The sequence below is a fragment of the Empidonax traillii genome, unplaced genomic scaffold (genome assembly GCF_003031625.1).
Source record: "Empidonax traillii isolate 1590-97213 ecotype Southwest subspecies unplaced genomic scaffold, ASM303162v1 scaffold198:size1128796, whole genome shotgun sequence".
Lineage (NCBI taxonomy): Eukaryota > Metazoa > Chordata > Aves > Passeriformes > Tyrannidae > Empidonax > Empidonax traillii.
The window spans coordinates 63,141-77,076 of record NW_020955391.1 but is presented as its reverse complement, the minus strand read 5'-3'; the positions used below and the strand labels follow the sequence as shown (position 1 = coordinate 77,076).

The 13,936-nt window shown below is 34.2% G+C and overlaps 1 protein-coding gene across 1 annotated transcript in view; it reads right to left on the bottom strand.

The window, feature by feature from the left end:
* Positions 1-194: 194 nt before the first annotated feature.
* Positions 195-13,936, bottom strand: part of GPM6A (glycoprotein M6A) — a 37,317-nt gene continuing 23,575 nt past the window's right edge. Inside the window, exons 4-7 of the mRNA XM_027886946.1 lie at positions 10,422-10,575; positions 8,306-8,382; positions 7,011-7,076; positions 195-2,462 (exon numbers count right to left, since the gene is read on the bottom strand). Of these exons, the coding sequence (XP_027742747.1) occupies positions 2,310-2,462; positions 7,011-7,076; positions 8,306-8,382; positions 10,422-10,575 (450 nt within the window). The 3' untranslated portion in view covers positions 195-2,309. The remainder of the gene's footprint in view (positions 2,463-7,010; positions 7,077-8,305; positions 8,383-10,421; positions 10,576-13,936) is intronic.

Here is a 13,936-nt window from a genome sequence, read left to right as displayed (position 1 = left end):
ACTGTGAAATTCTGCTCTTAGAAAATATTTTACTCTCTTATTCTTTTGATATATCATTTCTGATGCAAAATGCTGATTAATAGACATATTTGAAGCAATCTGCTTGATAGCAAGGTTAATAGAAGGAACAAGTTGCTTCCATTTCCGTTTACAATGATTTTTTCAGCATAGGCAAAGAAAAACTACACAAAGAATTAACAAGAACACAAAGTACACAAGTGTGTTTATTACATTTTTGCAAGCACTTTGTTCTACATTTCAAAAACGCCACCATCAAGCTGTTGGCACATTTATGTACAAAACAGATTAATTGTAATGCCTGCTACAAAGCATTCTTTGTGAAAATACAAACTCTAATACCAGAGAAGAGCCAAAAGCATTAACATCATTACATGAGTTTAAAAGACATAGTTTTAAAAATCAGCACAAACATTTTAAGACACAAAACTGAAACACTACAATATAGAATCCAAAAAGAGGTTCCTAATACTTTTTGCAGAACTGTAATACCGGTACTGCACATTATCAGAAAACTGTTGACCCCGTAGGACAGCCTAAGTGTAAAAAAAACCAAACCAAAACCAAAACCCCAAATCAAAAACACAACCAAAAAAAACCCCAAAACAATCAAAAGAAAGCAAAAAGAAAAAAAACTCAATCAACTAATACTACTTAATGCATTATCATGCCACAAGTAACTATAGTATTACCCTCTACTTACTACAAGAATTGTTAAAAATTACTGATGATGCATGACTAGTAATAGTACAAAGAAGAGTTTTACTCAATAAGTTTTATTAGAAATGCACTTACACTGAGAGAGAATTCACAATGGTCCAATAAGTGCACAAAACTACCTAAGATTTTTAACACTGACAAAAATGTCTTGTCAGGCTACATCACTTTAAAAGACACTTTACAGCATTCTTGTAGCATTAGAAATAGGCAAAATTAAAAAAAAAAAAAAATCCACCAAATTTGGTCCAATAATACCGACTGTTCTTAAGTAGGGTTTTTTGTTCTGTTTTTGATACAGGTAATCCTTTCAAATTAAGATGACCTATCTTTCTGATAACATTTTCCTATCAAAATAAAGGTTCAAATATATTGCTACACTTTCAAATAATAAGCTCTGTAGTGGTCTTTCACCTTACTTCAACATAATACAGGTAAACCATTATGTGTAGGAAAGCTAGAAGCCAAGCTATAACATTTACGGAAGTCTCCTTTAATGTATCTTTGACAGTTCAGACAGGTGCAATCCATTTAAATTTTTAAAGCAGGTAAAAAGACATCTGACTCCTATGGTCACTGTATTTTTGATATATTACTTTCATAAATGTAGCCAAGCAGTAATTTCTTACATCATCACATGAACAGCTCCAATTTAGCATAACCAGCATTGAATTAAAGAGAGATCATTCTGTAAAAAACTATGAATAACTATATCACTTAATTAACAGTTGTCTATATACCATAACTCTTTAACAGGTAACCGTGGTATTGAATTCCTCCAAAAGGCAAGTGGCCATGCATTGTTAGCACCACGGACTGCATGCTCACAATACAAACAGGAATTATCACCCATGGAACTTGGAACAAGAGAATATTCTTTAAAAACATCAATAATAATACAATGTTAACAAAGATAAGAAGCACTTTTTTCTTTTTTTTTTTCTTTTTTTTTTTTCCTTTTTCGCTTTTTTTTTTCATTTTTTTTACCCACTATTACAAATTTAGAAATTGCACCTTTGAGTGTTCAAAACGCTCTTAGGACCTTCATTCAAGTTGATCAGGGTCCATCTGGCAGGTTTTCCAAATATAAAGGAAAGTCATCAGAATGTTTTCTTTATATATTGTACACCATGTACAATGGTCCCTTTGAAGTATACCTGTAGTTAAAGTAGTTACTTAACTCAAAACTAAAAAGTATAAAAAGCTACTTTTTTTCCAAAAACATATAAGAAACAATGCAAAAGGTGTTATGCATAACACATACAAAGTGATTAAAAAAATCAAACACATAGTTGTATTTGACAATAGTTTAGTACCCTCGATCTATCAGAACTAATTAGCTTAAAAGGATTCAGGAAAGGCTATTTAGGAGCTCTGTGGTAGAGAATGGTCACACAAAGTAAGAACTAATTAAGAAACCAAGTGCTAGACAACCAAGAATTGTATGTAGGTGATATGTAAGTCACCCAAACTATCTTTTGTGAGAAGCACTTTTAATTGTTTTTAAAATGGTTGGATGGCCTTTAGTTAAACAACAAAGCATTCACATGTTAGGAAGTAAAACAAGGTTTCTCTTATGTGTAAGCGTTGAGCCGCTCTTTAGAGCGAGTAGAATGAATATCATGAAGCTCTTGTTCCTCCTTTGATTTAATATCCTCATATTTTTGCATTCTGCAAGCATCTTTCACATAGGCCCAGTTGGCAGACAAGACCATGAGATAATGGACCTGTAAGAGAGGTAGCACAGAGTTAGGAACCAACAGAGTTAGTCAGAATAGAGCATGTTTGAACTTGAAAGTTATAGGCCAGAGATTGGGTTCTCATCAGCCAGAATGAGGCATTTTTAGGTCAGGTAGTACAGCACCACAATGGCAAGTTCAAACTTAAACTTTATTAATCCTCAGATTACTCATCTCACAGCTGCTACTGTTACCATGACTAGTAGTTGGCAGCAAGGTTTGTAAAAAATTTAAAAACTGAAAAATCAAGAAATCGTTCCTGCATTACTATTTCAGCTAGTCTGCAAATCCACATATGAAAATGTTATTCTGGTTATTTATTGGAAACTTTTCCCCATTAAACCACTATTTGTTAAAATAGTTCTTGAAATAGAAATATGGGGTAGACATCTGTAGTCTTATGATTACATACCTAATATGATTACAGAAAGTTTTGCTTTTTATTTTTTCTTAAAGTTAGCATTGTCTTTCCATTTAGCCATGACTTACTTCTTTCAACTATAACCCTAGATATTTATTTAACCAGCTAATTCATGAAAAAATTTTCAGTAATTGACAAATAAATTCAGGTAGGCAGAATTTGACAAACTACAGCTACAAAAAAATTGGATGCACTGTTGACGCAGAATTCCTCCAGAAAATAAAAATGTCCAATAATGGTATTCAACTGGTTTATGCTAGGACCCTCTGGACAGTTATTCCTTCCCTAGCAGGTTTTCAGACACTTTCTGATGAGATAATCTCTTAAATTTATGTTAATCAACTGCCTCAGTGGCAGTGGATAATTTCCTGAAGCCTAAAAGATTCCACCCCTCCCTAAGAAATCAAGAAATCATAGTGGGATTCAATTAATTCAACTCCTGTTCATGCTGTGCTGTTGTAGATATGAGCATCTTAGATTCACAGTAAATGAATTATCCATCTTAATAGGTTCTTTTTCTTTTGGAAGCCCCAATGTGGGCTTTTTTTCACATGTATTTGTTGGCAATTTTTGCCAATTAATGCAGGCAAAAGTGCATTTGTTAATCTGGATAACTAAGATCAATGAAAGCATTCTGAAGCCCTTCAAAAGATGAAATATTTTTGGTATCTTGTTTGTCCTCGTGTTTTATGGCAAGCTCCAAGTTAATCCTTACATGAGGAATACAGACTGACTTGAGAACCCATAAAATGGAAAGAAATTGTTCAGAGTATCTGTCCTCCTGGAACAAGAATATAGAGAATATTTCTAGATGTCTTTAGGAATTTCCTAATATCTACACTACAGTATTAGCAGTACAGCCTGTGATGATAGTACAAGTGTTGAATATGGCAACATGTAATGTGTCACTCTGTGACACTTTTTGGTCATAATTTAGCACACAGGAAAAAGAAACATCTTCCATCTAACTCAGCTCTTCCAAAAACTTTCACTATGAGTAGTTTCTGGAAGAGGCATTTCTAGATCAAGTGAGAGGCCCTAATGCTTCATCCCCATTGTGCTGAATAAAATACCTTAAATTTCCTCGATAGTAAAACTCTTGAGAAAAATCAAAAGAAGCAGGCGAGTAATTCTAATAATTCTGTCATCTCAGACAATTACAATTTGCATCCAATGGAAACACTAATGCTGCTCGTCTGAGGGCTGTATTTCAAATAAAAAATACAATCTGAACCTCAAACAGATTGTAGACATAAGAATCCTGAAAGTGGGGGGGTATTTGAGCAGTGTACTCACGTTTTCCTGACCTTTTAAAGCACATCTGCCAGAAAACTTTGCAACTGAAGAATGTGTGATGAAAACGGGACAATGTAAGCTCATTTCTTATCCTCACAAAATTTTCATAATGACTCAGTAAGATACAAATTTAAACCCAATGTCTTGCAGTTTCACTTCGTATTTTTCTTTTTTTATTAAAAAAATAGACAAGCCATTTTGAAGGTACATTGGCCACAATCTGACCTTCATTAAACTCCCATTCTTTGCCCTTACCTTCCCTTAAAATTACTGAACAAAACTTCCAGAAAAACTGCTGAAAACTCTTGAGGCTCACATTCACTGTAAGTAAGACTTTCCTGGAAACAACTACACTTGCTCATGTAATCTCAAGTACATATCAAAGTTTTCTAATGATTTATACATTGAACAGTCCTGCAACCTTTGCTTTTTTGTTTAACACCAAGTTCCTAGACAACATTGCCACATTAAGGAGGTCATCTCTAAGTGGTTGTCTAATTGCATTTCACAATCCATGACCGGAATAGCCTGAAGCCAATGGGGTCCCCATCAAACTTATTTAAAATGAAGTTGGGTAGCTTCCACAGTCTGCCCCAGGATGTTTCAATTACAGACATATGCAAGACAGCACAGGGTCTTTCCATACTTATGGAACATTTCTCCTTAGATTTCTCTCATAAGGTGAAGGTTGGTTTCAACCTTCTCAAACTAGAATTGCAGCTAGGATAGGAGGGTTCTTGTTTTGGTTTGTTTTGTTTTTCCATTCAGGACATGTCATTATCTCCACAGGACCCAAGTCCTAATAACTTTTTTCCTGTCTTTGCATCCATTTGCTCTCATACAGAAGAGCACAATTATACTGGGGAGAGAGACTAGAGCACTTTTTTTCCCTTGTTCCTGTTTCAGGAGAATTGATTGCATCTCCACCTTACAGGACATAATTTCTGTGTAAGTCCAGGCAAGAGAGTACTGGTCACTTTTTGAAAAGGGAAACGCTGCATTTCATAATTAAGTTTTTCTTTAGTGGTTTTGGGAAAACATCACAGGTGGGACGCATACTGGCTTTACAATTAACTCCTTGGAATGCTAGATTTCACATTTAAGCAATTTTTATCTTCTATTAGACAAAACATTGACAACAGCAAAACTAATATGTATTACTGCGATGATCTTTTCTGTATCCATTTATTATCCATCCATAAGAAGGAACAGTAGTTTTCAGAATCATATACAGTACAAATTAAATACAATTCATAATCCTGGTTATTTTTTTCCATGTGGCCTAGTATGCTGTCTTTAGAAATTACCACCATCAAAGAGTTAAACATGCTAGTCTTTACCAAGTACCTAAGAGATCACAATAATGGGTTAAAAGCAAAAAATATAATTACAAAATTGAAATATATATAACACAGTTGCAAAAATTAAATAAAACTTACATTTACTATCATTGGGACACTACACAACTAAATAGCACTTAGAACATGAATTTATGTTGTTGTTGAAACAGCGTTATTGTGACTGCTCTCTGCAGTCACAGAATTTAAAACTTCATTGAGAGTATCCCGTATTTAAACTATGAGGGTCAATGTACATATTTAATTTCCTTTCACTGAGGATATGTCGTTTTCAATGAATATCTTTTGTTGGCTATTCTGACTCAAAAATCTTCTTTGAAATTCAGAATTTTTATCTGGACAAAATAACATTTGATAATTACTATTGATATAATTCAAAACAATAATGCAATGGAAAACTAATGATCTCTTGGATAAACTTTCCTGACACTAATGATATAATAGTAGCTATGTGGTCACCATTTTTGCAGCTGTAATGAGACAAATCTCAGTTTGGAAAATCAATTAAATTATTAATATGAAATATATTCTACTAATATAATTATTAGTTATGGTCTTGAAGCCTAAATTACATTGAAAATATCTCTTTTTAATTCAGTTATCTTTGCTATGTTGGCAGGGTGTCATGTAATACCCAAAAAAAAAGGAAGAGAAGGAAAAAAAAATCAATAATACAACAGGAACACTAGATTCATTGAATATTCTCTGTCTGTCCCTTTTTATAAATGTAATTCTAACAAAAAAAATTATGGCCCTAGGATTCAGCAGAAAATTACGAGTATAAGTAGTATATAGTAATCACCACCACTAACACTTTTCTTATGAATGCATCAGTACCATGTAACAGTTATTTTTCATTTTCCATTCCAGTGTGCATAATACAAAGCTACAGTGGTACAGAATCATAAGTCTAAAAATATCTTTTATGTTTAAGCAGACACAGCAGACAAAAGGCAGAAGAGCAGGGCAATTACACTTTTTTGTCAGTGGAACATTCTCATTGACAAAATGTCATCAAATTTAAAGTAATCTTCATTATAAAAAGCACAAAAATTAGACTTGACAGAAAAAACCCAAGACATTCACATATATTCACAGAACTGACAAAAATATTCTGCTCCTAAAATAGCATCACAGATCACAAAAGTATAATACTATGGTCATGAGGCAGACACGTGAATTAAAACACTTGTCTGAACACAGCAAGGGAATAATAAAAATTCTTAGCATGTACTTACAGGTGGGTTTTTTATTTAAAAAAACTAATCATGGTATTCTACCTCAAAGCAAAACCATCAATATAATTTAAAAAAAAGAAAAAGATAATAAAGAGTATTAAATTACAGAATTATATTTTAGTAACAGCATTGAGTAATAGTATGGAAATGGAACAGCTGATCCTCAGTCAGAATCAGAATGCATTAGCAATTCAGATGAGGAGTAGAGTATCGGGTAGCTTACCATAGCAATGACTGCTGCTCCAGCTCCAGCAAGTGCCACAATGAACAAGTGGAATGTCATATTTAGCTGCAAAGGGAGACAAAGAAAGGGACTTTCACGGCTGTACACCAAACAGAAACTGAACAAAAGTCAGAATAACGTAGTGCAAATAATTACCTTCCTGGTTCCTGATTAGGAATACTATTTCCAAGAAATTAACATGTACATCACTACATGGTGCTTGGTTTTGTTACAATGGGAGAAAAGCATTCTCTATTTAAAAACATAGCATTTAAATAGTAAAATATTAAGAAAACTGTTTAAAAATAAACACTACAACACTTTTTGTTATAATACTACCTCACCAGATTTATGTTTGTGGTGACTTCTCTAGTTGCAGAGACAGCTTAAGAAAAACCCATTTTCCCTTTGTTAACTACAGCTTTCCATCTTCATATATTGATCTACTTTACACCTAAATTTGCTGATCAAATTTATTCATATTGATATAATATAAACCAGGTTACTTGCATAATCCAAACTAACCACCTTTCTCACCTCACCCCAAACCAAATTACTACATTTGTTTTTAATTTCAGTGGCCTGGTTTACACAGCAGCCACAGAGAGTCAACTGCACTGGAAGAGTTGCATTGTATTAGATGCCAAAAGGTATAAGGGCAGATTGTGCCCTCTACTCAAAGATTTGTTTGAACATAGTAAGACCCAGCGAAACATTTAGCAAAGCACCCTTTGACTTCAGAGGGATCAACATTTTAGCCTCTCTTTGTTTTAGGTAGATGTAATTTTATTTTGTCCTGCCTTCATCCTTTATAATTTAAAATAAAAAAGAGCAATCTCAGTTGCACTGAAACAGGTGGTATTTGCCCAAGGGAAAAACTACAAAGAAAAGTGTGCTCAAACCTCTCTAACGCACTACAAGGTTTGGACAAATCCATTTGAAATCTCTACTCTCCTGTCACAACTGTAATCATAAGATCTTCAATCAGTGATTCAATATATAGACTATTCATTGTGCAGCAGGTGTGTTACCTTTCAAAAACATCTCAGTAACAAAGTACGTGATAATAGAATTATTTAAAAACTCCAAACAAACCATAAGCATATTTAGAAAACAAATGGCTGGAGAAATTGCACTAACTAAATTTGGTATTTGGTAAAAGACTGTAGTTTTCCCTGTGATCTTATTCATCACCATAGGTATAATTGGAATATTAACAGTAAGAACAAACACATCAGTTCCTTCGTAATAACATATATTATGGATTTACCAAAAATATTATCATACTTATTCACCTCATTAGAGTCGCACATCTTGATGAAACTTTCTGATGAGGTGCAAACCTTCTTTTCCTCTCCAATAGTTACAATACCTGAAGAAGAATAAATATTTACATTATTTAGTATTCCTAGTATATATCAACTTACTTCATCTGAGAAAAGCTAAGAAATACAAACTCTAGACTTCTTTGAAGAACGTATTTTAACATTCAAAATCTGATTTTTGTTGGCAATCAGGGGTATGAAGCAGCTCTCCTGTGAAGACATTCTGAGACACTTGGGATTGCACAGCCTGGAGAAGGCTCTGGGGAGACCTTAGAGCAGCCTTGCAGTAACTTAAAGGGGCTGACAAGAGAGACAGAGGACTTTAGACAAGAGCATGAGGTAATAGAACAAGAGGTAAGGGCTTAAACTGAAAGAGGGCAGAGTTTAGACTAGATGTAGGGGATGTTGAGGCACTGGACCGTGTTTCCCTGAGAAGTGGTGGATGACCTTTTCCTGGAAGTCTTGAAGGCCAAATCAGACGGAGTCCTGAGCAACCTGATCTGGAGGAAGGTGCCCCTGCCCATGGCTGGGAGTTGACATTAGATGATCTTTAAGGTCTCTTCCAACACAAAATATTCTAGGATTCTCTGATAATTTCAGCCACAGAGCTAACATGTCTTCTATTCAGTAAAAGCCCGAGTAAAAAATACATGAGTAATAATTTTTCAGGTATTTTAAAAAAATACCTTAATTCTTCATTTTGATCAGTATACACACTTATCATGTTCACATTCTCTACCCTCCTGTGGAGAAATTTGCTGTATATTTTTTTCAGACGTTGATTGGGTACAAAGCTTCTTTCACAAGTTATAAAACAGCATTACTTTATTCTAATGATAGCTTTTCTATCAACAAGAATAAGTAGAATCTGTTACCTTGCTTCGTTTAGCTAATGTCCAGATAATAAAGACTAGCTTGAAGAAAACCATAACTCAACTATAATGAAAAATGTACTATTCTTTCCTATTAATAATCAGTGGGTTTTTCACTGAATCTACAGGAAACAGGTACACTCACAGAACATCCGCTTTATATGTTAGTGTTCTATACACATTTTAAGTACAACTAATTAAAAAAATAAGCATGAATATTAATAAAATAAAAAGTCATAGAGAAAATAATACTCTTGATGGCATCTATACAGATAATGGCTTTCTCAACTCACCTGTCATGCAGCATGGGAAAAAAACCCCAATAAATAAAAAACCCAACTTTTTTTCCACTCATGAAAGCAGTAATGTCAACTATTTTATTTCAGGTTAATTGGAATGTTTACTGTGAATGAAACTGTTTCATGTCCAATCAATACAGTCTCTTTTATATATCAAAATAACAATTAAAATCTACTGTGATTATATATTAGACCAAGGTAACAAAAGGAAGACAAGGAACTGTCTCATGATAGTAAGATTACCCAAAGTTCTGTGGTTTGAGAAACCATTGAGGCCAGAATATCTAGAATTAAATCAGTCTTGTGGAAGAGAGGAATTGAATCACCATTACCCACACAAGAATTCTCAGACTTATTAAGATTCCAAATCCCTTTTTATCCAAATTTCCCATCCCCTCAAAACACATGTATGTGTATATTCCCCACACTATCCTAACCTCTACCATTCAGATTTTAGCCCCACTCTCCTCTCTCATTCTCTCTCTCTCTCTCTCTCTCTTTCTCCACCAGCCTATTAGACTGTTACAATTTGTATTGTCACTTCTCATCAAAATTTTTGAATGCAATAAATCTTGTCCTATCCCAATTCACCTCAGGAGAGACAGATAATACCCAAGGATCTCACATCTCCAAGTCAGTGTCCTACCACAAGACTTAAGAGTCATTCTCCAGGTAAATGACTAATTAGGCATTTCAGGCAAGTTCCAGCAATTTAAAAAGAAGAGACTGAACAGAAATCCCAAGCCAAATTTTCAGTACTCTGGGAAGATGGACAAGGTTGACTCAATTTTATCAAGTCTGTAAATGCAGTTCATCTCTCATACACTGCCTTGACTGGTGGGTAAAAGGATAGAAAGAGATGCTTAACAATTTTGTTAGATCTTGCTTTATATTCAGTGCTCTTCATTCACATACCATACTGGCGAAGATCCAAACAAAGATTGGCTCCATCCACTACAGTGGCATTTCGGCAAATGGTCCACAGGTTGAAGTACATGTAAACAGGCAGAGAAGTGAAAGCTGTAACGCCAAGCCAGGCCAACATAAAGATGTATGTCAGCATAATAAACTGCAGTAGAAAAGGGAAAAACAAAACCAGTGGTAAGTCAGAACTTAACTGATACTCCATTGCATAAAAAGGAACCACAGAGAAGTAACAAATGCATTTCTGACTGGTTTAGTCAATTTCTGTCCTTACTAGAAAACCAACTGATTAAACAGGGAAAGTGATAGCAAAGTCTATAATAAATATATAGTATTTTACAATAGACTTTTGTATCTTAATTGCTTGATATATGGAAATTCTATTTCATCTATTGCAGAGAAAATAGTCAACACAAATAAAAGCTATTCTATACATGCTCTTGGTTTTGTTTGTTTGTTTGTTTTGTTTTTGTTCTTTTACTGTTTTCTTTTCTCTTTCCGTATTACAGTGTTAAAGCTAATGCAACATCATCTGGTTCAGCCTCAGGCACTCATTTACAAATAAGTACTTGGAAAATTACTTAGAAATGTAGATTCTCTTCAGCGCTATGAATTTTCAACTAAAGTTCTTCATCTCAATTCATTATCAAGCCAAAGAATTGCACTCATTTTTCTCTAATGCAGGAGAAAGAAATAAGAAAGAAGACTGGCTCGGTACAGACTGTAAATTCTCATTCCCCTATATTCTAGAAGTATTTTAAAAGTAAAACTAGCATCCTAGCTTATATTCTATGAGTTTGTCAAAAACAAACCTGAAGTCTTACTTTTGAGCCTTCTAGAATTTGAGAAATAAGTAATATTAATAAATTTAGTATATCTCTCAGTGTAGCACATCCATAATAATTTAATGAAGTCCTAAATCTTTTACATTAGTTACACTACTGAAATATGACAACTGTTTTTATGACTGGGTTCCACACAGATTTGAGCATCTTCCTATTGTGTGATTATCACCAAATGGAGGAAAAAGATCAGCCTTACTATGAGAATTAAAATTCCTATTTAATATCTTTTTACTTGCTGATCTGTAAAAAGGATAAAATTCCCTGTAGCTTTGCTTACTTAGGAAGCCTGCTGAGATAATACAAAGCATTGGTATAGCAAAGTGGGGGAAAAAAACAGAGCTTATTAGCCTCTAAAAAAATCTGCCTTGGGCATAAAATAATAGCAAAAGAAAACTGTCAGATGATAGCTGCTGTGAGTCACAAAAGCTGACTTCTCAGAGAGAATTGGCTGCTTGTTTATGGAAGGGATTTTTTTAAAAAAGAGAATCTTATTGGTTATCTCAGGAAAAAAAGTGGCTCAAATGATGATTTCATTTTAAAAACATATTTTAGAAAAGGAAGAACTTCAGTTTTCCTCTTTCAGTCACTTCCAACAGAAGAGCCAGTGGCCAATTGTATGTTGAATTTCATGGCATAACACCAAGAAGACAAAGGGAAAAAATACAGAAACTTCCTTTGTTTTGAGTAATTAAAGTACAAAACCTCAAGTTAAACCACTTGGTAGACGTGAGTTATGCCTGGAAACTGCAACGACTGATATGAGTAAAGCAAACCACAGAAATGTGATCTGGGCAGTAATACATCTCCTGCTGCAAGGGCAGTAAAAAAAAAAAAAAGGGTTAATTTTGCACAGTAAGTTATTAGTTTCTAGCAATAGGAGGTGTTAGCTTATAAATTCCTGTTAGAATTGAATGAAATTGTCAATTATTAAAAACAAAAACAAAACAAAAAAAAACACAAACAAACAAAAAAAAACACCACCCCAAACACAGGAAAGACTAAAGTCTTTTTTTAGATAATTTCCTCTGCTATTACAATCTTCTGTCTTTGCTCTAGAGAACTTATAAGGAATGCTTAAGGAGCCTGTTCAGTCCAGGAATTAAATTCAGAACTCAATCTCCTGAGATTCAAAGGGATCTTCCTCCTTTGAAGTAGCATTCTGCTATGTGACAAGCTGAAGGCTTCAGAAACAGCATCTTAAAGAGGTATTACAGTTTGTTCTTTAGTATGCTATCTATTGTGCTTATAGTGAAAATTACTTTCTCTGATTAGTATGATTTTCAATCTAAGAAAACCCAAAACAAAATGAATGTGATAGTGAAATTCACCTACTAAATCATGAAGATAAAAGTTCACTATTTGATACTCTGTTCCCATTGACAAAAAATACATAAAATTAATAATTATTTGAACAAACAAATCTTTAACCTCTGTAGTGTTTATTTTCTTGTACCAACACCAAGGCTGGTAAAATCCTCTTGCCAGATTATGTAAACCTCTCAGTAATGGTTTTCCTGACTTATGAATTATCAAAGTAGGCGAATCATGAACCTTCTGGAAAGATTTCTTTGGCAAAAACAGACCAATGTCAGGAAGCAGATATTTCAAAGTGTATTCTGAAATGGTATGTGCGCAGCACAACAGTTTTCATGGTGGTCATAGCTGGTTTAAATCCTGTTTCCACAGAAAACATTACCCAAATCCTATCTATTTTAATATGACCAAGATTTCAGTTACTGCTTTATTTTTTTCTTCCTTCTTTCTAATTTATGGATACTGGTCCCATGAAAAGCACATTCATTAAATTTCAAACACTGTTCCTGTTTTAGTTTTGTTATAAATAATTTAATACCCCTGAAGAAACATTGTATGATGGCTTCAGTGACCCTAGGGACAGAGACATTGAAATCAAATCTAGAAGGTACAGTTACTACAGAGAGACATGGATTGAAATGGAAACAAATTAAACTTTGTTCATTTTATTTTATGAGGACACTTCTGCTTATGAGAAAAATAATACAGCAATATAACAACATATTAAGAAGTGCCAACATAAAGTTTAATTCCAGAAAACTCATGTTGTCATGTAATTTTATCTTCTTTCCAAACCACTCAGTACTTACTTTTACACTTTCTCTCAATCTAATCACGTTTATTTTATACGAACTCCCTGACATGAGCTCTTGTAAAAAGATGTACGTACTGTTTTTATATTTCATCCAGATTCATTATCCTATACTCACTCACACATGTACACAATGTTTACTTCCAGCTAGATGATCCAAGAGGTTCCTCCCAAATCCCTTCACAGCCTCAGAAATTCCTTTTAACAGTTTTTGCCAGAGATCAAAACTGCATCTAAAGAGATCGTGTACCTCCATCCTGCCCAAAGCCTATTGTGCTTCATTATGAAACCGTGTCAGCGCTGGACATCACCTTAGATGAGCCCAGGGTTAGCCTGGCTTTCTCTTATGTAATACTGGGAATCTGCTGACCTCCACAGTGCATTGTGTGGTTGTAGTTTTGAGTGCATATCTCCAGCTGCATGTCAGAGCAAGGCCCTGTGTACCATCTGATGGCCACTCAGAGCATGAATGGAAAGATCTTTTCAATTTCTTCCTGAATTGCCCTGTCTCTCAAACATGCCATTCACTTTCAATT